Here is a 24,746-nt window from a genome sequence, read left to right as displayed (position 1 = left end):
TATAGCTAGACACATTTCCTATGACCTTTCCTATAAACCTTCCAGTTAACTACCTCCATTTTCTTCTTAAAAACCATTAAAAAGTCCCCTTCACTTCCAAAGCAAAGACTTTCCAAATCAGACTTTCCAAAAGCTCTGAATTCACCATTTTTAGGTACAGGAAGTCCTTCCTGCTTTAAGAGCTAAGCATATAGTCCTGTTACTATAGAAGACAGATAGGATAGTCTGTAGGGGCAGGATTCACAGCCCTCCCCCACCCTCTCCACCCCACCTCAGGGCACAGTTTCTATTTCTGAAAGGTCCTAGGAGGAGCCCCGAGGTGATAGAAAAGGGTGGGTCGGCATTTAGGGAGCAGGCAGAAAAGACCCTGGGAATGAACCTCATTGCCACTCACCTCTGCTACCTCAGGAGATCCTAAGAACAGCAGAGTAGTGAACTCAGCCCTAAATAAAATACTAAAATAAATGGGAGGCAGTGTACCCTCTCTCTCCCTGCTCCACGTGAGTTTAACCATTCCTTTTCCCTTCCCAGAAAACCAGAGCTGGGTCTTGCTCATTGACGTGTCTTAGCCACTGAGAAGCTTGAGCCAGCAAGTGAAGGTTTACGTGGTATTTCCTTTGTGCTAATGAACTAACAATTCAAATTTCAGTTATCCTCTGAGACAGGTTCCAGAGCAGTTATGGGGGGGGGGGGGTGTCTTCTGTTCTGTTCTCTTCTCCATCTTCCCGGTCATCCTTAACAGTTTGGTTCTGAAGGTTTTATATTGCGGTTTCCAAAACACAAACGAAAACCTAAAGGGTCACCATAAATAAAATAAAACTTTATTTTTAATAATAAAATTAATGTTTCTAGTCAGGAAAAGAGAGTATGTCATTCCTTTAGCAGTACAAACAATCTTTTATCCAAAAGAATACATTGGGTTTTATTGTGTCATTTGTCTGAATACAGACTCGGTGGAATATCTAAATGATACCCTGCTCTGAACTCCAAGTTGAAAGTAAGTTTTTATTATACTTGAGGGAAACAATGGGTTCAGCTGCTTATTGCACGGAACAATTGCCAAGGGAGAGTTAAACTCAATTACTGTAACCATACTGAATAAAAAATACTGCCAAGAACAAAAATACGCCTGGGTAAAGACAGCCCCTGAATAAAAAAAAATCGACATAAAGCGTATCAAATATTTATTTATCTGGGCAACAAAGGACTATGATACATTGACAGGCATGAAAACTACTGCCAGCACAAGTCAATACAATACAACTACAACTGCTTCCAAAATGGCCAGTGAAAATACAGAATACCAGGTGGTCCCAAATGTTTGAAGTTCTTTCAACAAAAAGAGAGAGAGAAAGAGAGAGGAGGGGGGGGGAATCCCTTACCCTTGGTTTAAAGACAATACTCATTTATTGCTGGAATGATCCTTTCAAGGGAGGATAGTGGAATAAGATAAACTTTTTTTTTTCTCCCCACAATACATAGAAGGGTCATCAAACCGCTCAAGTTTAAAACTCTTTCCAGGGTCCGATATCACATTTTTTTCTTTCAGTTCAATGGAAAGCTAAATGTAATACTAATTATATATAAAATTTTAGTTGGCTTTTTTTTTTTTTCCTTCGTTCAGCTGTCTCCTTGTCGTCTTTAACATGCTACAACAGGGCTAAATTCATGAATCCCAGAGGAGGAAAAAAAAAAAATCCCCCAAACCTTGAATTTCTAAATAAGTACCATGAACCACATGAAGAACTAATAGGGAAGATTCAAAACCCACTAAACAAGAGGTAAACGAGATCACCAGATAAATTAAAAAAAAAAAAAAAAAGAGGCTTAAAACAGACTCACCATATTTACAATTCCCATTAAATTACACATAAATAAATATATACAGAGACGTGAACACTGATTCCCTTATATAACTGTGAATCGTGTTGCCAGAGAAAGTTCAAGTTGGTCGCTTTACCTTGAAGAGGAAAAACTTCTACAACTGAAGACATGACATGGAAATTCCTGTGTTTGTGTTCAAGTTTATTCACAATACTGATAAAAATGTCATTATCCTTTTGGCTTTTTTTTTTTTTTTTTTTAGTATGGCTACAATCTGAACCGAAGTATGTAAGGGAAGGTGGTGACTCAGTCCCATGAAGCTCGTATCTTTTTTTTTTTTTCATTTTTATGTTCTTTTTTTTAGAAAAAAAAAAAAAATTTTTTTTTTTTTTTTTTTTTTTTTTTTTGTGGTGGTTGTCACTGTTGGGTTCCTGTTGGTTTTTCTGTTTTGTGTTTTTGTTTTTTAAAAAAGGTTCACACACTTGGACAGAACTTTTCTTTGCTGGCTTCGAGGCCTGTTCTGTTCTCTTAGGCTCCACAGGAGGGCAAAGGGCGGGGGAGTTGGTGCTGGTGGGGGGGGGGGGAGGGAAGTCGAGGCAGGGGGGGCGGAGTCAGCAGGGGCGGTCCCGCTGCCGGAAGAGACAGGGCCCCTCTCTCGGACTCTGGAGGGCTGTGGGTGGCGGCGGCGGCAGCAGCAACAGCAGTAGCAGCAGTGGGGTTCGCTGATTCCGAAGCTGTCACCTGCCTGCGGTGGTAGGTGGGGGGAGACGACCGAGTGGGTGGGCTCGCTGGGCGGGGAGGCGCAGGGCGGGAGGACAGCCTCACTTTCTGTGTTTCTCCTCTTTGTCACTGCTTTTGGCGCTGTTGTCCGTGTGGCTGTTGGGGTTGTTGCTGAGGTACATTTTGTCCATGGCCTTGAGGGCCTCGGTGAGATAGTTCTGCAGGGCCGTGACCGCGGCGCACACCGCTGGGCTGCCGAAGCCGTGGGAGATGAGGTTGAAGTGGGTCAAACAGCTCTGGATGCCGGGCTCCAGGATGGGGTTGGGCCGTGAGTTCCCCAGGGGAGATCGGTCCTGAGCCAGCAGGTCAGTGAACTCTTTGCATATCTGTCTGCAGCACAAGTGAAGCAGAGAAAGAGAGAGAGACAGAGAGACAGACAGAGAGAGTGATGGGGGAGGGAGAAAGAGAGAGAGAGAGAGAGAGATGAGGCTCCCCTGTGGGCAGTACCAGCAGCAAAGAGAAAACCCTTCTCCCTGCAGTCACCCCCAGGGGATTCCGGGGAACCCCGACCTGACCCACGGCCCCAGAGACAGACTTAGGGAAAGACCGAGTCACCTCTCAGTGTCCACTGAAACATGGCTCCTTCCGTCAATGCATGCCTTTCCTGCCTTCACAAATGTCTCTCTCGCTCTCTCTCTCCTCTCGCTCTCACCCCTCAGCTACCCTTAACTGCTAACCGCCTCTTTTCTCACTCATACCAAATGCCCCAGACACAGAAACACATTTCACACGTTAGAAGAGAAACAAAAGAGAATAAGACGGGCAGGAGTCAGAAACACAGGCATCTCGCCAATGGCCAATAGCACACAGCCATCACTGTCCTGTTCAAAATACTAGACAGACCCTCCTTCTGCTCTAGAGGTCTAGAGAGACCTCAGTTGGTGGGATGGTCTCCACTCATTCACCTGCAAATCAGGTTGGATGCAGACAGGAAGGCAAAACTTTTCTTGGGATTATTTTGCCTTAAAAAAAAAAAAAAAGGTCACAGAAAACTGTTACCTGGGGACAACTCAGACTGATTTTTGAGAAGAAATCGACCCTTCAATTTCAATTTCTCCTTCCACCTCTTTTCCCACCCCCCAACCCTCAGCCCCCGAAAAATCTCTAGGGAAACTGAATACGGGTAGGCTTAGGAAGCTAAGGGAAGAGAAAAAGTTGGCATTTCAAAAAGGGTCTCGAAAAGTCAGAAATACAGGCAGATGAGGCCTGTATGCTGGAAGCTGTCTCTGAATCTGGGAAGGCAGGACTTGCTGGGGCCTCCCTGAGGCAGTAGCAGCCTGGAGGGGGTGGGGGGGGGAGGAGGGAGAATGGGGAGCACTGCTAGGCTGCCTTCTCCAAGTCCAGCTGATGCCCTCAGGTCAGAAACTATCCCGCCTGAGGCCCCAGCCTCTGCCCTCTGGTTCCATGCCCTCCTGTGACACAGACTTTGATAATTAAGGGCTTCCGAACAGGCCTTTTAATTTCCAGAAAACATATCAAAACAGTAATTTTCTTTTCACACACCACCTGGAGGGGCCTATTCAGCCCAAGCACTGATGGGAATATAACTTGGGCCATTTTGAAACCTATTTGACATCTCGCCTGTAGGCTAAGACTTGTGGGTGTGTGTGTGTGTGTGTGTGTGTGCGTGTCACTTTTGTGTAGGGAGGAGAAAGAAAGGCAAGAAATGGGATAAGGGATTAAGGTTGAAACTAGGACTCCTGGTTTGCACATTTTACAGACCATTGCTTAATCCTTGCCCTCAGAGACCATACTGATAGGAGACAAAAACTGATACAGGCAAGCCTGGTCCCCATTTAAGGACTTGATGCTGGGCTTTCTGAAAAGACAGAGTCACCAATTCACACTGAGCTTCTATCAAATCCCTACATTACCCCCCCTCCCCCCCCCCACACTCATTTTTTAAAAAATGAGGTGGAGCAGAAGAGAGGATTAAGATGGAAACACACGACAATCCCGCCTACACTTCCCCTTTAAAACGGTATGGTTTAATAAGAGCGTGTTGTTAATTTCAGTTATTTACAACACCAAAGCTGATTAACACAAAAGAAGCCGGAGAAAAGCCGGAGAGACCAGAAACAATTTCGATTTTTGTTTCTCTGGACAACAGACACAGAGAGACCCCGGAAGAGGTAAGGTAAATGCCTTACTTTGTAGCCAGGAGCATGTTTTTTCTTGTCACTTGCTCATTGGGATCGGAATGTTGTCGGTTGAGAAATTCAGCTACTGCTTTGGCAGGAAATTCGGTTTCGCACACGTACCCAAAGTCCCTGGCTAGGTGGACGGCTTCTCCTGGCAAGAGGGGAGAGAGGAGAGGCAGTGTGACAAAAGGTTGAAAAGAGCCGAGATCAAAATTTCCTCCCAGCTCTCTTATTTTCTTAATCCAGATGTTGAAGAAAACACAAACTACTTGTTTTCTCATTTCAGGAATTTTATTTCCTTCTCTGTAGTATCTGGCAGATGAATTTATCAGAAAAAAAAAAAAAAAAAGGCCACTTGGCCTAGAAGGCCAAGAGGGATTGAAAATGTAAGTCCCCTCCCCCACCCACCAGTCCCCTCCCCCACCCTGATGACATTTTCCCAACTTCTCTTTTTAAATGTTTCTTGTACTCCAACCTCACACCTATCAACACATTCATAAATGATATTCATAATTACTCGCTGAGCTTTTCTTCGAGGGAACAACTAAAGGTTTACATTTTAACTTGATCGCATATAATTATCTGTTCATCCAAACCGATTAACCAAGAGGATTTGAGGGTCACTCCACTGAGTCTGTCTGTGTTGTTGATTTTCGAATCTTTGGTTTTAATTTCCTGAACCAGTTGGTTTTTACTGCAGGGCTTCCTGCCATTAGCTCCAGCTCCGGAAGAACGCATGCGCCAATTAGAGCATCAAAGCCCTCTCTGCAGAGCTCGTTTCCATAAAATGGAGCGGATCGCAAACAATAACAGTTCTCCAGAAACTGCCTCCCTGCTACAGGACTCAACCCCCAAGCCCATACACTCGTTCACACTGCTCACACTATACCCGAATCCACTACTGCCACTGCTATCATTTCCTTTACATGTAATTCTCGGGGGGGGGGGGGGGGAGGGGGTTTGGATAGTGGGTTCTCTTATGTACTGATGTTATTTTTAACGTAATGCTACTGTAGTTGAGTTTCTGGCACTGAACACTCGCTTATTATTTAACAATTATGGTATCGTCCTCAACGCCATTAACAAATGCTTCATAGGATTCTTTCTCAAATTTACAGTTTTAAACTTTTTTTTTTAGTTATTTATAAGCTGGAGCTCAAATCCAATTGTAATGTATCTCCTCAAGTGCAAGATGTAAATAAGACAAAATGCCTTCGTGAAATAGAAATGGCAGTTTTGAAATCTACCTGGTAATGTGTCTTTTTTTTTTCCTATGGGCATAAAACATCTTCAACCTAACGCATAGGAAAACACAAGAAAGCTTATACATTCATTCCCAGCACATCTAAACTTAAGCTAATTCAGTATCAGAAAAAGTTAACAGGAATCTAGAGGAAGCAGGAATGTAAGTGGGTTCTGGTGACAGGGTATCTATAGCATGGAGTGAGAACAGGAGTAGCTTTTGTTTTGAAGGGTTTGGAAGTGTGTGTGTGTGTGTGTGTGTGTGTGTGTGTGTGTGTGGTGTGTTAAAAACTGCCATGAGAAACTTTCTGCAATGCTTTCATTTCTTTTTTCTTTCCTAGCCAAACAATTCAAAATCTAAAATTGCTCACTTTTCTTCCCCTCCACTAGAGAAGCACAATTAAATAAGAGATAAGGGAGCATATGTTTGGAAAACAAAAACCTGAAAGGGCATATAACGCTGAGCTTTCAGGACGGTCTTAAATCAGGATGCAGGTCAAAGATTCCCAAATTAATTCAGGAAGTAATGGTCACGCATTTCTCAAACGCAGATGTCAGAATAGCTTAAGTGATTTACTGCTGAGCTCTCTGAAGGAGACAGGAACTTGGGATATATGCAGTTCTTAAATTTTCACATTGTTTAGGTCCATATTGAGCTATGGAGGTGGAATTTTGTGGCAGAGGGAAAGAAAAAAGGAGGACAGGAGTATATGCAAATAGTTTTTCAACATGCAAGGATTCCGCTCACTTCCATTACAGCCTCTGGAAAAAACGAAACTGCCCAGTTGACACAAAACACAACCAAATGGCCACTAAGTATTATCCATTTTCCCACAAGACAGTTCCCTTCTTGTTAGCAAGTGGACTCGCTTACCCTCCACTAGTGATGTGAGCAGAGTGACATTGGCAGCTTTACGTCTCCCTGCTGGCAGATTTAATCCTATTTTGTCCAGTTTTTCTCTTAAAGATCTTCCTCCATTTTTAGACTTCGCCCTGTTTCACAAATATATGCAAGAAAGGGATTGAGAAAACACTGGGTTGCTCTACATCACATTATTTTCATTTTGAAAACTTCCTAAAATGTGCTTTTCACAGTCAAGAATCGTGGCCCCGAGATCCTTAAGGGAGGGAAATCTAGGAAGGAATGGTACAGAAAGATCATAGAAGACAAATGCTTGACTGTGAAGCACCCCCGCGTTGATTGCAGTTGATTGCAGCAACCGTGGCAGGTTAGAAGGGTTTGATTTCCCAAATCTCTAAAGAAGAACCACAAACAAACAAACACAACTCTCATCTCTAGGGTTTGAGGTATTCTTGAGTTCAACTGATTGCTGTATATTTTCCCTGTTGTTACAATCACACAAATCCCAGTGGGGTCTTTAAATTGTCTTTGCAAGGACTGCTGTTAGGTTGTTCAGAGTAACCAAAGTTATCATCACTCTCACGTTTCTTGCTCTGGCTTTAGCCCCGGTGGGAAATTCATTTCACCAACTGTTTACATGCCATGTCACCAGCCTAACTGGAAATGTCAAAAGCTGAGATCAGCCTTTAAAAATTTCACTGATTTCAGCGACAATGGGGGTGGTTCTAAATAGATGTCTAAATAGACTCCCATAATCAGAAAGTGGTTAAGATAAATTGTTTAAATAAAACAGCAAATTAATTAATTTCAGATTTTATTCCCTACTCAAGTGCTCTTTAATTGTGTGGATTAGATTATACTCCCCTAGGTAAACAGTCTCCAATATTGGGGATGGGGGAAGGGGAGGAAAAAGCAGAGGGCGGATTCAGATCTCTGTCAGTGAAAGATTACAAAGGGAAGCAAAATGACTGAAGGAGAAAGAAAAGATTAGAAAAACTGATGTTGAAACCTTCCAAAAACGGCTTTGTAAGGTTTTGCATGGGATATACCCATCAGAGTGGGCCTGTGGGTCCATAGATACACAAATGAATAAATGGCAAAACAGTGAAGTTCTTGGTCTACTTTCTTATTAAAAAAAAAAAGGAAAAGATCATGTGGGAAACTTCCACCCAACACCCACCACTCACAAAGTTGGGTGGAACCCTAGGAGGACGCAGCTCAAGGGAGGGAGAAATCTGCCCTAAGGGAAGGTGCTTCACCTTGCAGACCCTTATAAAATCTTATCTACGAAACGAATCATTCCGGCCTCACAGGGGTGAGATGTGTATCCCTAGCCACGTATGTAACACGCACTCGTGGGCAACGACTACTCAGAATGATGCACGTAACCGTATTTTGCACACTGCCTGGAGCACATCGCCGCCGCAGTACACGGGAACCACTAATGCGTGTGCCTTAGGCATGGGGAGTCGCCGTCTGGCCAGAGGTGACAGTGACAGAGGGGGGGACGGAGGGGGCAGGAAGGGCGGCGGACTCAAGAGAAAGCCACCGTCTTCCACTTAAAAACCCTATCTATTCAAGGGGCGGTGGATTTCCGTCGGAGACCCTACACGGAGGTAAGGCAAAGTAAGGCGCCTGAGAGGAAGTTTTCCAGGGTTTGCAAGGTGTTCGCGGGAGTAAAAAGGTGGCTGCACGGCGCCCCGCCGCTGCAGCAGCCGGGACTGAACGCGCGGTGCAAAGAGCTGCGCGTGCGCGCGGGGAGTTGGGTTGGGGGCGGAGGGCGCGGGGAGCGCGCTGCGGAGGCGGACCCGGGCGCGCGCCAGAACGCCGAGCGCGCGGGAAGCCTGTGAAGGGCGCAAGCGCGCGCCGCCTCGTCCCGCCCCCAGCTCCCACCCACCGGGTTTGGCGCTCTTCTCCCCGCCCCTTTCTTTTCCCGCGAAGGGAGGGCCGTGGCGCGAGGCCCGTTTGCGTCGTCGCCCCCGCGCAGGCGCAGTGTTTCCCGCGGCCGCGAGGCGGGGCGGGCTGGGCGGAGCCGGGCCTCACCTCCGCAGCACTCCGCCCAGCAGCGAAGCGTTGAGACACTCGGGCGGTGAGAGGCGCCGCTGTACTTCCGCCACCGTGACCTTGTACTTCGAGGTGGAGCTGAGGAGCGAGAGGCGACCCGGAACTGAACAGAAGACTTCGTTGGGGTTCACGACGCCGCCGAAGAGGTTGTCCTTGTTTATGGGGATGGCGGAGACGGCGTTGCTGTTGGATTTGGACAGGGACACGGGGCCTGCGGAGATAGACGGGGAAGCTGCGTGTGGGCGTCGAGGGTCACTCCCAAGTCCTTCCCGACCCCGGTGCTCGCCCGGCCTTGCGCTGCAACCCCCCTCCCCCTCCCCGCGTTTCCTGCCCGCCCAGAAAATCCCCTCTTCTCTCCTATTCCCTGGTGTTCGCCAGTCCTGGGGATCGAGCCTCTGGCCCTCGGCGCACCTCACCCGGCGGCCGGCAGGCACCCCCACCTCGCGCCACCAGCCAGGCCCGAGCTTCCGGCTGAACCCTTTCCTGTTAGCCGCAAGGGTGCTGTCTACAAATGGTAGTGACATTGTGACCCCCTGGGCTCTCATCCGAGGACAGTGGCCCCAGCTGAGGTGCTGGAGCATAGGGTCAGGGTGCAGGGGAGGGGATTACGTTTGCACACCCGAGAGCAAGCTATGTGTACTTTGGAGTTTTTGTGGGGTGGGAGGGGGGGGCCTTAGTGTTGGGAAGAGATTGCTTCAGAGACCTATAATTAAAATCAGCAGAGAGTTTAGGTGGCTGAAGCGGCCTGTAAGTGAGCATTGCAGTTAAGGCACCAAGCTGGGAGGCGGTCGATTCGCTTGTCACACACCACACGTGCCCCACCCATCCTTTTGAGGAATAAGCCCTTTCCTAGGTTTAGTTGTGAAAAAGACCCGAGTTGTGGAAATCCATCCCAAAGCCCCATTTTGAACTGGGAGAAAAAAAAGGATAAATAGGCCTACCATAGGATGTATGCCCTGTTGTCCAGCAAATCGTTAATACCCTTGTCTGCTTAAGAGTACTCATTGGGAAGGGGAGAGGATATATTCTTGCTGGTTCAAATCATAAGCTCTTCATGGTCGGCCCCACCATAGTTAGAGAAAAAAGCCAAGGCCAGCAGAAAGTGTACTACCATGTTACATTTCTCAACACCAATAGAGTTCAGATGCATTCACAACCATTTAAGTACAGTATGCATTTGTATTTTAAAATTCCACAAGGAGACATATATAATAATATGCACACATTCTATTCACAGTACTCCTCCCTCTTTAATGGGGATATTCTAGACGTATGGGGAGATAGGGGGCTCTAGGTTTTGGATAGATCACTTGTGACATTAATAGCTCTGGGGAGGCTAATAGAGACAATAGGAGTTAAACGAACTCTTGAGAGATTACTAATAAAAGAGCCAATTATCATGTCGACTTGGAAAGAGCATCTCTTAAGATTTATCCCTTGCACATCTAATTTGACGTGACAAAGACTTCACAGATGCAAAAAATGAAACTTTAAACTGGCTAACAATATACTGATTGGGGTTAGAAATGAGAACAGTTTTATATAGCATCGTCCTCTGGTGGTGCCTAGAATCCTGAAATGTAACATTGCCACCATAACAACAACAAAAAAAGCTGCTGTGAATAGCATTTAATCCAGTAAACTTTATTTCTACTCACTAAACACAATACAAATTACAAATCCATCCAAGTCACTTGACACTTTTTAAGAACAATTTCTGCTCTGAACAATTATGCTAATAATCCCGACATTTTCAAGGTGCTAATTTTAACCAAAAGCCAAATTTTTGTTAACCTAATTCACAAAGTTTAAAACCCCTTAAACAGCTAATGAGAAATTAAATTGAAGAACATGAAAGTTTCTTCTTCCTCTGCTAAGGAGTGTTACCAAAGACACAACTGCCCTTCTGTTAACGTTGAATTATTTGCACCGTTTTAGCATTATACCCCTTCTTAACACTCATAGCCACGCACACAACAGATGAACTAAACTATTAAACCATTTGAAAACTGAAATGCCACTTCCAAATCAGTTCAACTCTTACACATTTCATGTGTTTGTCCATGTATCATTAAACTAAATTAAATGGTCAAATCATGAACAAGGCTAGCCTGTTGCCATTACTAACACACTGAGAGCCGATCACTTAAGCATTGCTGTTCCAAGCCCATCTATTTGCTAATTCTGAGCCTTTAGGAAATCCTATTTGAAAAAAATAAATACAGCTCTGCAAGTTCTTTTAAATAGCACTATGCCTGTAAGGACATGCCTGGAATGTAGAAGGAAATGGCTTACCTTTCTTAATTACAGTTTGATCTGGGATGTTAATACCCGGGTCTTCTACATGCTGCAACAAAAGGATACACATGGATGTAAGTGTATAATCAAAACAAAAGGAAATGAATATTCCATGCAACATGGGGGGAGGGGAAGGGTTAGAATCAAAATTTCCCCCTCCCAAATAGTGACATTTATATATAAACATCTCATCTTGGCTTATTGGAATTTGAGGCTTTGCAACTCAAGAGGTTTCACTGCACACCCACGGCCCATTTCTCCTCCCCCAGCAAATAATCCATGTTTGAAGAAGGTGGGGGTGGGGAATAAAACTTTCTTTGGAAATGAAACCAAGTTTTGGAGCACCTAATCTTTCTCACAAAGTCAGTTCAACCTTTAAAAATACACCTGGCTTTATTTTGGCGCCTCAGCGGCTTCGGACCTTAGCGATTCGAGTGTTCAGGCAGCAAAAGCCAGAGAAACACAATAGAAATGACAGAGGCGGGAGTAACAAGGGAGCATTTTAAACGTTTTAGGTAGTGTGATAAAAAGCAAATGCATATACACACCTTCACTTATGGAACACTAAAAATAATTTTTTAAAGAAGACTACTGCCTAAACCGGGTATCAGAAAGGAATATGAAAATGGTTTTAAAAAAAAAATACAAAAAACAAAACCTTTGCAATTTTTTCCCCCTGTTGTCCAGCAGCAGATTTGTTGGGTTTTTTTCTTATTTTTTGTTCTCTCTCTCTTTTTTTTTTTTTTTTTTTTTTTTACAGATGGATGGGTATACGTGTGTGCTAGAGTCAAAACGTGATTAGAAAGTAAAATGAAATCATGTTTTCTAATGCAGAAACTGACAGGCAATATAATGTCTGGCTGTGTTTACAAATTAGCACCAGGGCTGCTGAGATACAAGATTTCGCAATCGTTACCAAACACAGGCATTACCATTTAAAAAACTATTACTTCCTTCTCTAGTCTTTGTCCAACAATAATACTGATTCGAACATTTTCCATTCTGTCTTGGATTTATGCTCCTGTTAATTGTGCCTGATCGCAATGATTCCGGGTGGATGGTACTAAGTTGCTTTATTACAGGTTTTATTATACTCAATGCTCTCATTTGTAACTTGCCTAAAGTGCTTCTGGATTTAAGTATAATTAAATTGAGAAATGTTCAGAAATGACTACTGCTGCAGTTCTTGTGTTTTAACTATATGGGGAAATATGATCCCTTTATGCATGCACCCTCAACCCATAAAGTAAATGTAGTGTGGCATAATACTTTTATTTGTGTTATTTCTAGACCTTGTCCATACAGGGAAGACTGTTAAGTTTAAAACCCCACTGAGATATTAATGATTAAATAATTTTCACCATCAATTTGATTTTCTTAAACATTTAGCAGTCATTCTTATTAAAGGTTAACTGTTGCAGCAATGGGAAAATTGAAAACAACCCTTTTCCTGACCCAAATTCCTTTGAAAGAATTTTTTTCTTAATAGGTGGGGGAGGGTGGGGGGAAGAGCTGCAACTGAGTTTCCTTGCTTTTATATGATCTTTTGGTTAATTTCTCCTACTGACTAATTTCACCACAAAGAGTGACTATACAGGTGCTAAGAATTCACACCAGCCACTTTGGAATTTCTGCAAAGGAGAGCAATCCTAATTCACAGTAATTCCAAAAGGTTGCAATGCATTTTGCAATTCAAATATTTCCACAGAGCAGGCTAGGAAAAGGATTCAGAGGCTCTTTGGGAAGGGGAACTAAAATGATCACAACTTCCAGGTTCGTTTTTTAATTGCGCTTTTCTCAACTATTGCTTCTCTCATTTTACTTCCCAAGAAATGTACCGTTTAGTATCAGTCTCCAAAAACATTTATGAGCACAGACAAACACACACCATGCTTACTAAATCCCACAATGGATCAAGTGCCTACTTTCTTGCTTTCCATGCAAGGCTGCTCAACATAACCAACAAATTTCAGTGATTAACTGGGCCAAGTGAGAGCTGTAATAAATTTTCTATTTTCCTATGTAACTTAAATAATGTTTTAAATTCACCAAGCAAGCAGGTAAGTTCATCTGACCATTTTCTTTGCAATCTAATGCAGTAATCATTAAACTGTCAACGGACATATTGCTGCAATATTTGATGCACTAATTTGAAATAGCATTTTAGTAAAAATCACATCCAGATACATTTCCTCTCCAAAGAAAAGTAGCATTAACAGAGCCTTTACAGCTTTAATAAAATTATTGGCTCATTCTAATTCCATTTCAGGAAGGTTGTGAGGAAACCATAAATACGTAGAATTGAAACAGAGATGCTGGTTTAAATTTAATTTCAGAAAGTACTTTCAAATTATCAATAGGTTTACATTGTAAATAGTAAATGTGCTAATACCATGCTTATTCAGAAATCATTTTAAACTGCATTTATTGATAACTGAATCAGAACTCAAATAATGTATTGCCCAATAGTCTCAAAACATTTAATTTAATATGGGGTGTAGCAGGTTCTGATAGGCGTTGGGAACCCAGCTAATGATTTATGAGGTCAGCACTTAGCACCCCTAGGAGGAGAAGGAGGCTGCATTTTAATGTCCCCTGCTCCGATTTGCTACTTACTATTCTTTAATCAGGGTAGGGTACACACATAACTTTTAGTTATCACCAGTGCTTATAAAACCCGGCAAAAATGATTTTCTTAGGGTGTCGTTTACACTTTATGTTAAACTGCCGGGGCATTTAATGAGCTCTTCTGGTCGGATTTAACGTCTTTTTCAGGACAGACAGAAATCCCCACGCCAGACGCAGCGGTGGAATTAGATCCTCTCCCAATCGAAACAGTTTACTGTCGTGGAGAGGGGCAGATATTGTTAATGGTGACATTCGTCTGATTTATTTCTGTGTTGGTGGAAATGGTAACGCAGGCATTGTTTGCAGGAGCTCCAGGAACCTTTGTTCTAGGCTATAGAACTCTCAACTACTTTTTTTTTTTTTTAATTCGGTCGTTGCCGTGGGTTCTGAAAGCGTCCGCCCCCCAAAAATAATATGAAATTTTGGAAAAGTGAACGCCATCGCGGGAACCTCAGGCCCACCCGCCGCACGTCCCGATTATCTTCTCTGGGGGTGGGTGAGCAGGGGCTGCGTCCCCTCTCGCGCCCCCCGCGCGGCCTCTTACCGGGACGTCCTCGATGGCGTGAGGTAAGGAGTGGATCGGGAGGTCTCCGAGTCCTGAGCTAAGCCCGTGTGGGCCGTGCAGGAGGTCTTCGTGCCGCCGGTAGTCCCTGCGAGGATCCAGGCCCGAAAGCTGGTGGGGCAGCCCCCGGTGCGTGTGCAGGAGCCCAGACTCCTGGCTCTGCCTCTGGCCGGGCCAGCCCGGGTGCTGCGGCTGCGGCTGGGCGTGCAGGGGGTTCAGGCTGTAGGGGTCGTTGACGTGGGAGTAAGGATCTTGCGACTGGGGGTAGATAGGCTGGTAGGGCGGGGGGAAGTATGGGGGCTGGAAGTCGGCATTGGGGGTGTGGGACAGCGGCGGGGCGCTCGTGTAGGGAGATTGACCTACAGTGCCCAGCTGGGGCAACCGTGCCGTCCCGTTGCTGGTGCCGTCGTGACGGTCCTACAAGAGGGAGAGAGAGGGGAAGGGGAAAGAACGAGAAATCAGGCGTCGAGTTACAGCTGTCCACTCTAAATCCACTCCGCAAGACTGCGTGGGGAACCGCTCACTCCCATCGGCAGGCCGCCGAGAGAAATGGGCTCCAACTTGTTCATTTCGGAAAATACCCCAGAAGTGAGGCGGGCTCTTTCCAAAACGCAGGGAATTAGATGGTGCAAATGTGGGGGCATAAGAGGCTCTGCTTAGGCGTTTCTTTGAAAGTGGGGGGGGGGGGAGAGACAGAAAAAGGCCTCCCAGAATACACTCCGTTTAGCTGCAGCGTGAAACCTCCCTTAAGCAAAATTAAAATTCCTGCTAAATATTAAACAGCAGAAGCGGCCTTTCCTTTTTCCCCCGGATTTGAACCTGCCTGCCACTGCGTTATTGTTTACACCCTGTTCATTTATTTGGAGGGAAAAAAAATCACACACGTTCAAAGACCATTACCATTTCATGACTATTTAAATAGAAACATCTCATAGAGGGGCTGCAACGAAAGCACACGTTTAAATTACCAGCTTAAAGAAGGTTTTAACTGCAGGATGGGGGTCTGTCTTTTCCGCTTCCTCAGTTGGGAGCCTTTTTCTCGACAGGGTCGATTTTAGGATACGGATGGGGGAAACGGGGACGTCAAGTCAAGGTTTAAAATAGAAAGATTCAGCCTTGTCGGGTTTAAAAGAGAGAGGTGTACCCCGGGGCGGAGGCTCCCGCCCCTTGCACCCCAGCCCCAGAGGGCACAAGACACGCCTGACTTTATGTCCCTGTATTGCAATTCGCTTGCAAAACAGGCGAACAGAGTTGATTCCAGGGAGTGCGAACCCTCGGAGGTTGAGCCCGGGCTCCGAGGGTAGGGGGCACACCGGGCCGCGTTCTTCCTGCAGATGGATTAAGCACCAAAGGTTGAGAACACCTCGGGAACAAGTGAATACGCGAGGAAATAACGATGAACGTGGTGAGGAACACTCCTGGGGAAGTAGCGGCGAGGTAGGACTGCGCGCCGGGAGAGGTCGAGCAGGGGGGAGGGGGTAATGCATTCGATTTAAGAATGAAAAAAGCGAGAGAAAGGAGGAAAGAGAGAAATGCAAATGGAAAGGTGGGGGGGGGGGGGTGCCCTGAAGGAAACCTGGGCGCGAAACCCGAGGTTGCGGGCAGCCCCGCCGCACCGGGTTTCCAGGACAGAATTCCTAAGGAAAACAGGGATGGGGGTGGGGATGGGACTCACCATAGCTGAAAAACTGTGAACTAACATCTGCGAAGAGTCTGGGGTAACGAGTCAGGGTGGAAAAAAACAAGCAAGCCTGGAGAGCCCGGCTGCCCCGCCGCCCGAGCGCGCCCCACACAAAAGGCGCTGAGAGCCCCGCGCCACCCAGGACTCCGGTCACGGCGCAGACGCTCCCGCGAGCGCTGGAGCCCCGCTCTGGTCCATCCGAACTTGAACCACCGATTGGAGCGGCGCCTTCAGCTGGTCGAGCCCACGGTCTCTATCCTGCCGTGAGCGGTTAGGATTCAAAGTTCCTTAAAAAATGAAAAAAAAAAAAAAAAACCCAAAAGAGGAAAAAGAAAAAAAAAAAAAGTGTGTGTGTGTCTGTGTGTATGTGCGTGTTCCTTAATCCGTGTCTCCCCTCTTTTCTTAGCGGCGGCTTCGCTTGAGCTTCTAATAACCGCGCTGGGCAGCGTTCCTGGAGCCTCCTAATAGCAGATATTCATGACTATTAATATTACACGAATACTTAATAAGGGAAGAATGCCTGGAAATCGAGCGTGAAGCGGAGAGGCAACTCGCGCCGGAGCCGGCTCTCAATGCAGTCCATTGACGGGAGCCTCAGTGTAGCAAATCGGAGGTGGGGAGAGGGAGCGCGAGAGACAAAAAGCGGGCGAGAGAGGGAGCGGGCGAGCGCGCGGGGGGCCGCGGCGCGGCGTCTGGCGAATCACAGGGAAGGGGCAACATTTTAAAAGGTTGCAGGGCATGCAAAAGTGAAAGAGAAAGAGGGAGAGAGGGAAACCGAGGGAGAGAGCGCAGAGAGGGAGAATGTGTCTGCGTGCGTGTGTGAGAAAGAAAGTGTGGGTGAGAGAGGGGAGCCCGGAGTGGGGAGAGGGGAGGGAGGAAAGGAGGGAGAGCCCGGGAGGAGGAAGGGAGGGAAAGAGGGAGGGAGGGAAGGAGGGGGAGGGGGCCGAGCCGGAGCGCACGGAGGGGGAGGCCGCGGGGGAGGGGGAGGGAGCGAGGGTGGGGGAGAGGAAGCGAGCGAGGACAATCAGACCTAAAAGGCTGGGGCAGACCTCGGGATACCGTGGGGGCCGCGCGTCGCGGGCCGGAGCTGCCGGGGACCGCGTCCGGGCATTCATCGGGCTCTCAGCACGGGAGGTGCTGCCCGGCCCTCTCCGGCCGCGGGCTCCTCCGCTCCGCAGCCGGGCCTGGGACTCGGGGTTCGGCCGCCCGCCGCCGCGCCGCTGCTCCATGGCCCGGCACCCCGCCCGGGACCGGCCCGCCCGCTCCACCACCGGCCCTCGCCTCGGCCGCCGCTCGAGCTCCCCTCGGACGGCCCGGGCCGCTCCGCTCTGCGGCAGCTGCCGCCCCGCCCTCGGCTCTCCGGGGCAGGGGCTCGGGGCGGGGGAGCCGGGACGCGGCCCGGGGCGCGCAGAGACGCTAGGCGGCCCAGCCCGGGCGCCGCTGGCACCGGCTCCCGGCTCCCGGCGCAAACCCGTCCGACTGGCTGGGCCACTCCCGCCCGACGCCCCCCCCACCCCCCACCCCCGCCCGGATGACACGGCTCGCTCTCTCCCAGCGCGGCCCGGCTGCCGCCGCTGCCAGTCCGCCCGCTGGGTTGTCAGAACAAGCGGCACCTCGCCTCCTGCGTGTCCCTGCAGAGCCCCGACATAATTAGACAGCCCCGAGCCGGCTCGGAAACCCGAAATCCCTGCTCCGGCGCTCGCCCACCGCAAAGTTGTTGAAACAGCCCTCACTCTGTTCTCCTCTCTCTCTTTTTGGCCTCGCTTACACACATTCACACGCGCCCCCACAGGATCCCTCTCAGAGGGAGCAAGTTCTTCGCCTCCCACCTGAGTGTCGCAGGCGGCCAGCGCCGCGCAGAGGTTCGGACCCCGCCCGCCTAGGGCTCGGCCTCCGCGAGGGTGAAATGCCCGAGCCTCGGGCTCGCAGCCCTGGCGGGGACAATTCGCTCTCGACTGAGGGGCTCAGTTGCACTCGGATCAGTTCGCAGAGCCACCCCCACCCCCCACCTGAAAACAAAGCGGCTGGTCTGCCCTGGGGTCGCTGAGCCCGGCACCGCGCACGGCAGGAGCCCCCAGAGAAGCGCCAGTCCCCGTGGGATGTCACCTCGTGCCCCGTGGGGTGAAGGGAGGGCCCGGGAAAGGAGAAAGATTTAAAATAGCCGACGGAAAGGAGAGGGGGAAGGGAACGGGTGACACATCGTTCACATCAACCCGGGTTCTGATTTCAAGTGAAGACAAGACCCACGCTGCTGCGCCCGCACAGACCTCTGCGCCAGACATTTCCAGCTCCAAATGTCAAAGAGAAAGAAAAGAGCAGAAAAGAAAAGAGAATACAAAACAACACAGCAAAGGCAGGGACTACCACCTATTTAGGTAATCATCGGCCGCGGCCCTCCTCCCCCTCCCATGACCCCTCCGCGTATTTCAGCGGGGGTTGCGAAGGAGTTCACGGCCGCCGCAGCCAGGCGGGTTCCCAGCGCCTCCCGCGGGCGGAGCGGCGGTGCTGGGGCTTCCCCGGCTGCCGCAAGAAGCCGAGCTCCGGAGACCCTGGCTTGTAAAACGGGCTCCAATGAGGCGCGCTCAATCGGCCCCGCGGGCTCCCCGCACCAGAGGCCCCGTGCAGCCCCGCCAGGATTCCCACGGTCACGCAGCCGAGCGCCGGGCGGCTGCAGGGACCGCAGTGGAGGACCCCGCGGCCGGCCGGCTCCGCACCGCGCAGCCTCCCCACCGCCACCCCAGGGATGCTCTCCGAGTGTCCCACAGAGGGAGAAGCTGCTTACAACTTCTTCAGTAACAGAGATACCTGGAGCGAGCCCCGAAGCAATGTGGGAGAGGAGTGCTTCCAAACTGAACCCCATAACCGGGAGGTGCAACCCAGCTCAGGGAGAAGTGTGCGGGCCCCTTCTCCAAACAGAAAGGAGCTTTTTTAGAAAGGGGGGGAGGGAGGGGGAAGATAGGGAGGAAGTAAAAAAATGAATCAATAAAAGAAGGAATGTTAAAGATCGGAGAGGAAGTTAAAGAGGAAAAAGGGTTTTTTCTCTTTCCTTTCTCTTCCTGGTGACTCGAGCCCCCAGGATCTCGCTGGAGACACACGCCGGGTGCACAGACGCGTGCCTAATTGCCAGCAACTGCTTCAAAAACCCAAGCTCGTGTCTTCGCTCCACTCTTAGGCAGACCCAAAACTGGTCAGAAAAAAAAAGGGGGGGGGGTAAAGTGGGACACGAGCTTCGAAGGAGGGAAATGAAAGAAGGCAGCGTCCACATCCTTCCTCTCCAGCTTCTCCCTCGCGTTCTTCGGGCGAATCGGAGAGGCGGGCGCCGCGCTGGGTAAAGTTTGTCCCACCCGCATTTCCCAGCTGGCTGCGAGGAGAGGAGGAGGAGCGGGAAGGTAGCGCTCCGAGCCTGCGGCCGCAAGGATACCCGGCGCCGCGCTTACCTCGCAGTCCTCGTACTTGATATTATCCGTCAGTTTCCAAAGCATTTTCATGGATCGGCGTGAACGGATTTGCCCCCTTCTCCGCCTCGCACCCAAGTGGAGCTACTCTCTGGGTAAGCGCAAAGTGCCGGCTGCCGGCGGTGAGCGCAGGAGGAGGAGGAGGAGGGCGAGGAGGAGGAGGAGGAGGAGGAGGAGGAGGAGGAGGAGGAGGAGGAGGGCGAGGAGGAGGAGGAGGGCGAGGAGGAGGAGGAGGGCAAAAAGGAGGAGGAGGAGGAGGGCGAGGAGGAGGAGGGTGAGGAGGAGGAGGCGAGAAGGGAAAGAGCTCCCGTGTGCGCTCGGAGATCTCCCTCTAATGGTAGAAACTTTTCCCTTTTCCAGCTCTTTACCAACAGCCTAATCGCCTCATTAGCATATCAACAATAGTCCAATTGCTCGCCAGCACCGCAATCTGCGGCCGGCCGCTCCGACCCAGGTATAAAGGCCTCTCCAAGCCGCGAACTTGCTCCTAGAGCGCACGCCTGCCTGTGAGCGGACGGAATCTCCCCGGAGACCAGCCGCGCGCCCCTGCCCCAGTCACCCCCCAGCCCCCGCCGCTGCCCCATTCCACCCCACTCCCCTTCCTCTCCGTCTCCTCCTCCAGGGAGATGCCCTCCGCAACAACAACAACAACAACAACAACAACAACAAAACCTGCACTGTGCAGGGTCCGAGCGGCTGCGCCTGGGGCCCAGCTTTCAGCACCTCTCCCTCACCCCTACCACCGCTAACCGCGCGGTCCTTTCGGCCCCGTCCAATTTTATTAGAAATTATTATCCCTTTCGCAATTAAATATAATCACCAAACCAAGACCGGCAAAGTCACTCCAGGATTTTTGCCCAACAAGAGATCGCCTCCGCTCGCGGCAGCCTCCACCTCGGGCCCCAGCGCCTTGGGAGTTTTATTGGCTTTGCGCTCCCCCCCCCCCCCCCAAGTTGAAGATTTTGCCAAACGGCTCCAGTGGCTCGGCTGGGGTTTGCGATCCTTTAATTGCCGCGTGTAAAATAAAAATTGTACCCTGAAGAGGTTAGTTGACAGCTCCAGGGGTTAAATGATTTTCCTCTCGTTTGTATGAGGCTAGAGCTGACTGATAATTCAACGTGGTGTTTGGGCTAAGGGTTTCCTAGGTGCGATGTGGACAAAATACAGAACTCCTATGGAGTCTCACAGTCGCTTCTGGAGTTGAGCCGATATACCGACATGTGTGCGCCGTGTCATTCATGCATCAAAATAAATCGCTGGGAACCAACTCTTCGCTGTGCTAATCTGCTCCAGTTTTCCCAAGATCCCCCTTTTTAATTAAAGCAGGGAGAGTTCCTTCATGATTTGGTGATGTTACTAAAGCGGGCGCGCTCGCTGCGCAGTGCCCGGCTGACGCGGAACCCGGAGGCCCCGGGGCCACCCCCGAGTCCAGGTTGGCCAGTCTGGGCTCTCCAGCTCCACACAGGGACCTGCTCGCCCCACTGGGGCTTATTATTATTATTATTATTATTATTATTATTATTATTATTTCTCTCTCTGCTGTTTTAGTAAATTATTTTAAGGGAGAAACTAACAAGAAAGACGTGATGTAATCCTTCGAAATACAGAGTAATTAATTTCTCTGGCTGAGCTCCTCATCTGTCTTCCATGAAAAAGTTTTTGTGTGTCTTTCCCGCTCTTGAATACTACAAACTCACTAAACAGTAGTAGGTCTGCCTCAGAATTGCTCTAGTAATGACTTCTGGTTCCATCTAGGCCTGTTTCTTGCAAACTTCCAGGCCTCCCGGGTTTCCACGGGGTGTCTTTACAGAAGGGCGGAGGCTGTTAACAATTCGAGCGTTTTTTAACAGGTGGAAGGAAGACGAGAAGAGGGAAAAACCCCTTCCCCCCAAATCTGTAAAAGGGCAATTCTCCTTCTGGGTGACCCCCGCAAATTCCTCAAGCTAGGCAGAGTAGGGCAGAGGCTCTTCCCAAAACTTGGGAAGAAGACTTGAGCTTGAAGGGGGATTTAGAGCTCGGGACACTTCCTGGGGCGCTCCCCACGCTCCTTTCTGCCACCTGAACACTAGCACGGTTCTGTGGCTGTACACAGTCCGCTCCACCGGGGGAAACGGTGATGGTCCAGGGCTGGCACCACACACCCTAAGGGGCTGCCCCGGGGCCCTCCGCCCAACGCGGGGCCTAGAAGTCCCTAGAAGTCGGGCGATGGGCCGCCGCGAGCATTTCCACCTTCCTAACGGAGCCGCAGCCGCCGCCGCCGAGCGTGATCTGTAGGCCAAATCCTAGGCCTGGGAGCATGGGATTTTTACACCCTCAGCCGTCGCCACAGTGTGCTTAAGGGAACTTCAAGTTTCGCTTTTTCAGTTTGTTGGCTGGGGAAGGCATTCAAGGCCCTTTATCTTCTCCACTGCCTCCCACCCCCACCCCACCCCACCCCGGCTGACCCGTGCCCCACAGATCTCTGGCTCCGCACCCGCAGGGGCTGCTACACTGTTGTTGTATTCCCGCCGAGAGTGCCTTTGAGGTGCAGATTGGGGCCTGCGGGCTCAGCGCCACCGCCCGAGTTACGGGGGTTGAAGAAAGGCCCAGGCCCGCGCCCCAGGAGCCCCTGGAGCCAGCCGAGCCGCGTTTGTGTGAACGTCATTACCACGACAAGTCGCTTCATTGCATGTCAATGCTCCGTCCTCACCAGCGCCCCGGGATAGTAGCGCCAGGCCTGGGGATAGAGGTCGGGGGTCCAGGCCTGGAGTGGGGGCGTGGAGAGGGCGTTGGAGGGAAAAATGAGTACCAGTGTGAGACGGAGACACCCGAGGAACAAAGAGACAGCAAGGGGCCTGAATGGCTATTTTCTCTGGTTGTCACCACCCAGTGGGACCCAAGAGCCCAACAGGCCAAGCCTGAAGGATCCAACCCCTCCAGGCCCCAAATCCATGGGCCCCACCCTAGAGGCAGGCTTCCCACCTCTTGCCAAACCGTGAGCCCGCAGGAGCTAGGCCCAGGGTTCACTCTCTTCTCCTTGAGGCCAGGATCTCACCGCTTCGGAACCTGAGGCCCTTTGGAAGCTCGGACCTCCACCGAGCCTGTGCTACTCAGACCCGAGGCGTTCTGCTGTGAAGTCCACTCGGCTTGCTTGCGGAGAAACCTGCAAAGCCCTCAGCCAAAGACTTCCCGGAGTCTACACCCTCCAGAAAAGAGAACGAAGTAGGGTCCTGAGGCCCACAGGGGCAAGGGAGAAAAAGGTGTGGATTTCTAACGTTTGTGTTTGGTGTGGGTATTTGCACCCTTAAACCCCAAAGGCAGTCTAACGTTGGGGCTGAAATTGCATTTCAGTGAGGTTTAACTTGGGGGGAGAGGCAGAAAAAAGCTCAGTGTTAATAAAAATTATAAATACAAGGAAAGAAATAAAAATTGCAAGACGAATTCCTTTCCCCAACTCCAGGGAATGTAGTAAAGATGGGACTTCTCTGACCTTTACTTCTCATGGCACAAATCTGAAACAAGAAAAGGAACTCGCCCCAGAAAGAGCAGGACCTCGACTTTTCTTTGGAAGTTCAGGGCGTTCTGTTCGAATTGCCCTACAGGCTTCTAGGCACCCAGAATCTTGCCCTAACCAGGCTTCTCTGGCCCCGGGTTGGGGGTTGGTGGGGAGAGGGCCCCGCAGCTCCCATTATGAAATCGGCCACAGAGGAGAGAGGCTGCTACCCTCACCAACCTGGCCAGAGCTGCCCGGGTTTCCGTAGGGGAAATGTCTGGAAGTTAGAAGCCGAGAGAGCTACAAGAATGCTCCTGTGGCCTAGGTCGGGTCCGGAGCTCAGGGATCCCAAGGTCCAGGGCCCAGTTGGCCTTGTAATAGGGGCGGCCTAGTAGGGCCGAGTTTGGCAGGCGTTCGTTTGGAAGAATTTTGGACCTGCCTTATCCCCCACCGTCCACTCCTCCTCCAGTCACCCCAATCCGTAGCCCAAGCGGCGCAAACGGGCTTCACGACTCCGACTGAGAGGCTAAACTTTGTGCAAACTCTTAAGTATTTCCCCAAAGAACATTCTCGCCGGCGCGACCCGTCCATCCGGACCCCTCTGCATTCTCCACCCCTCACTAGGTCCCCCAAACTTGGGAGACAGGAAGACAGGTGCACCAGAACCCCACCACATGCGTAGCCCTGGGGTCTAGGGCAAGAACGGAGGGCGGACCGAGCCGGGAACCTTCCTTACCACGCACTGCAACCCCCGCCCGGCGCCCTTCCCCCTCCCGAATTAGTCATCCACCCTTGTTTCTGCTGTGTGTGTGTGTGGGGAGGGGGCATGAAAAGCTCTAGCGCAAACCACAAGTGACCCCCCGGGGCCACCTGTGGAGCGTGCGCCGGACTTTCCCCAGCTCCGGGCCGCCGGCAGCGCGTGTTTTTTTCTGCCCTCTTTCTCTCCTGGGAACACTCCTGGGCGCTGCCAGGCGCGCCTCACTTACGACTCTCCCTGCCCTGGGCCAAGGCTCTTCCTCTCCGCCTCCCCCCCTGCCGGCCCCCTCCCCCGCTCCACCCCCGCCCACTTCAACCCCAGCCAAGGCAAACCCCCGTACCTGCCAGTCCCCCATTTTGGCAAGTATGGACATCGCGGCTCGGCGCTCCTGGCGACGGGTCCCCGCCGGGCATGGGCTGGAGGGCTCGGCCGGGCCCGCTCCCTGGAATCGCTTAGGCAAATCCTCCTTTTTTACCTGCTCACCAACATCTCACCTGGTCATAAAGAGCTGGGTTGCTACCTGCCGACGCATGCGCGCTAGCCCAGGAATTCACTCCGCCAGCTCTAGTCCCAGCGCCTCGTAGAGCTGACCTGGGAAGTGATGGATTTATAGCCGCGGCAATCTCGCCATCAGCTCCTGCTTTTCCCAACAGCCCCAACCCGCTTTCCCGGTCAGTCCCTGACCGGGGAACCGAGGCAGACTGCCTGCTGGGGTGTGCAGGGCGCGATGCGAGCGTGAGTGGGTGTGTTTTCACACTCAAGCAATGGGGGCATCTACGCGCTCTTCCGTCGACTCTCCTCCCCCCTCGGAACTTTGGGGCTAGGAGAGTCTCCACCCCGAGGGGGGAAGGATCCGGGAAGGGGGGGGGTTGGGGTGGAAGAAGAGAGCAAGGCCCGGAGATTGGGCCCGACCGGATAGGTCCCGCGCACCTGGCTGCAAGCTGTAGGGCCAGACCCCGGTCCGGGCCTCCTCACCGGCC

General features: G+C 50.4%; 1 protein-coding gene and 2 long non-coding RNA genes across 7 annotated transcripts; 2 read left to right on the top strand and 1 right to left on the bottom strand.

Annotated features, from left to right (window-relative positions):
- Positions 1-1,167: 1,167 nt before the first annotated feature.
- On the bottom strand, positions 1,168-24,239 carry TFAP2A (transcription factor AP-2 alpha). Of its 5 annotated transcripts, none has more exons than XM_058733040.1 (7): positions 24,107-24,239; positions 14,384-14,818; positions 11,209-11,260; positions 8,893-9,124; positions 6,862-6,980; positions 4,755-4,896; positions 1,168-2,934 (listed from the first exon to the last, which is right to left on the bottom strand). In XM_058733040.1, exons 1-7 carry the CDS (start codon positions 24,137-24,139, stop codon positions 2,646-2,648), a joined length of 1,302 nt encoding a protein of 433 aa, XP_058589023.1. In that variant the 5' UTR covers positions 24,140-24,239; the 3' UTR covers positions 1,168-2,645. The 5 variants fall into 5 exon arrangements, with proteins under 5 accessions (XP_058589023.1, XP_058589021.1, XP_058589020.1 ...); XM_058733038.1 differs by lacking the exon at positions 24,107-24,239 and adding an exon at positions 19,520-19,635; XM_058733037.1 differs by lacking the exon at positions 24,107-24,239 and adding an exon at positions 17,132-17,326.
- On the top strand, positions 4,242-5,695 carry LOC131513808 (uncharacterized). Its single transcript, XR_009262807.1, has 3 exons — positions 4,242-4,736; positions 5,032-5,131; positions 5,446-5,695. It is a non-coding gene; the product is annotated as an uncharacterized LOC131513808 (long non-coding RNA).
- Positions 19,518-20,880, top strand: LOC131513807 (uncharacterized). The gene is made up of 2 exons (XR_009262806.1): positions 19,518-19,632; positions 19,898-20,880. It is a non-coding gene; the product is annotated as an uncharacterized LOC131513807 (long non-coding RNA).
- Positions 24,240-24,746: the final 507 nt, after the last annotated feature.

The sequence above is a fragment of the Neofelis nebulosa genome, chromosome 6 (assembly GCF_028018385.1).
Source record: "Neofelis nebulosa isolate mNeoNeb1 chromosome 6, mNeoNeb1.pri, whole genome shotgun sequence".
In the NCBI taxonomy this organism is placed as follows: domain Eukaryota; kingdom Metazoa; phylum Chordata; class Mammalia; order Carnivora; family Felidae; genus Neofelis; species Neofelis nebulosa.
Note: the sequence above shows the minus strand (reverse complement) of the source record. Positions and strands in the feature narration are given on the sequence as shown.

Excerpts from the sequence above, each read along its gene's own strand:
- TFAP2A (XM_058733037.1), bottom strand. The coding sequence starts at position 17,311 with ATGGAGCAGCGGCGCGGCGGCGGGCGGCCGAACCCCGAGTCCCAGGCC. Across the intron at positions 11,261-14,383 it reads ACGCCATCGAGGACGTCCCG|CATGTAGAAGACCCGGGTAT; the intron begins GTAAGAGGCCGC and ends CTTTTGTTGCAG. Across the intron at positions 9,125-11,208 it reads TCAAACTGTAATTAAGAAAG|GCCCCGTGTCCCTGTCCAAA; the intron begins GTAAGCCATTTC and ends CTATCTCCGCAG.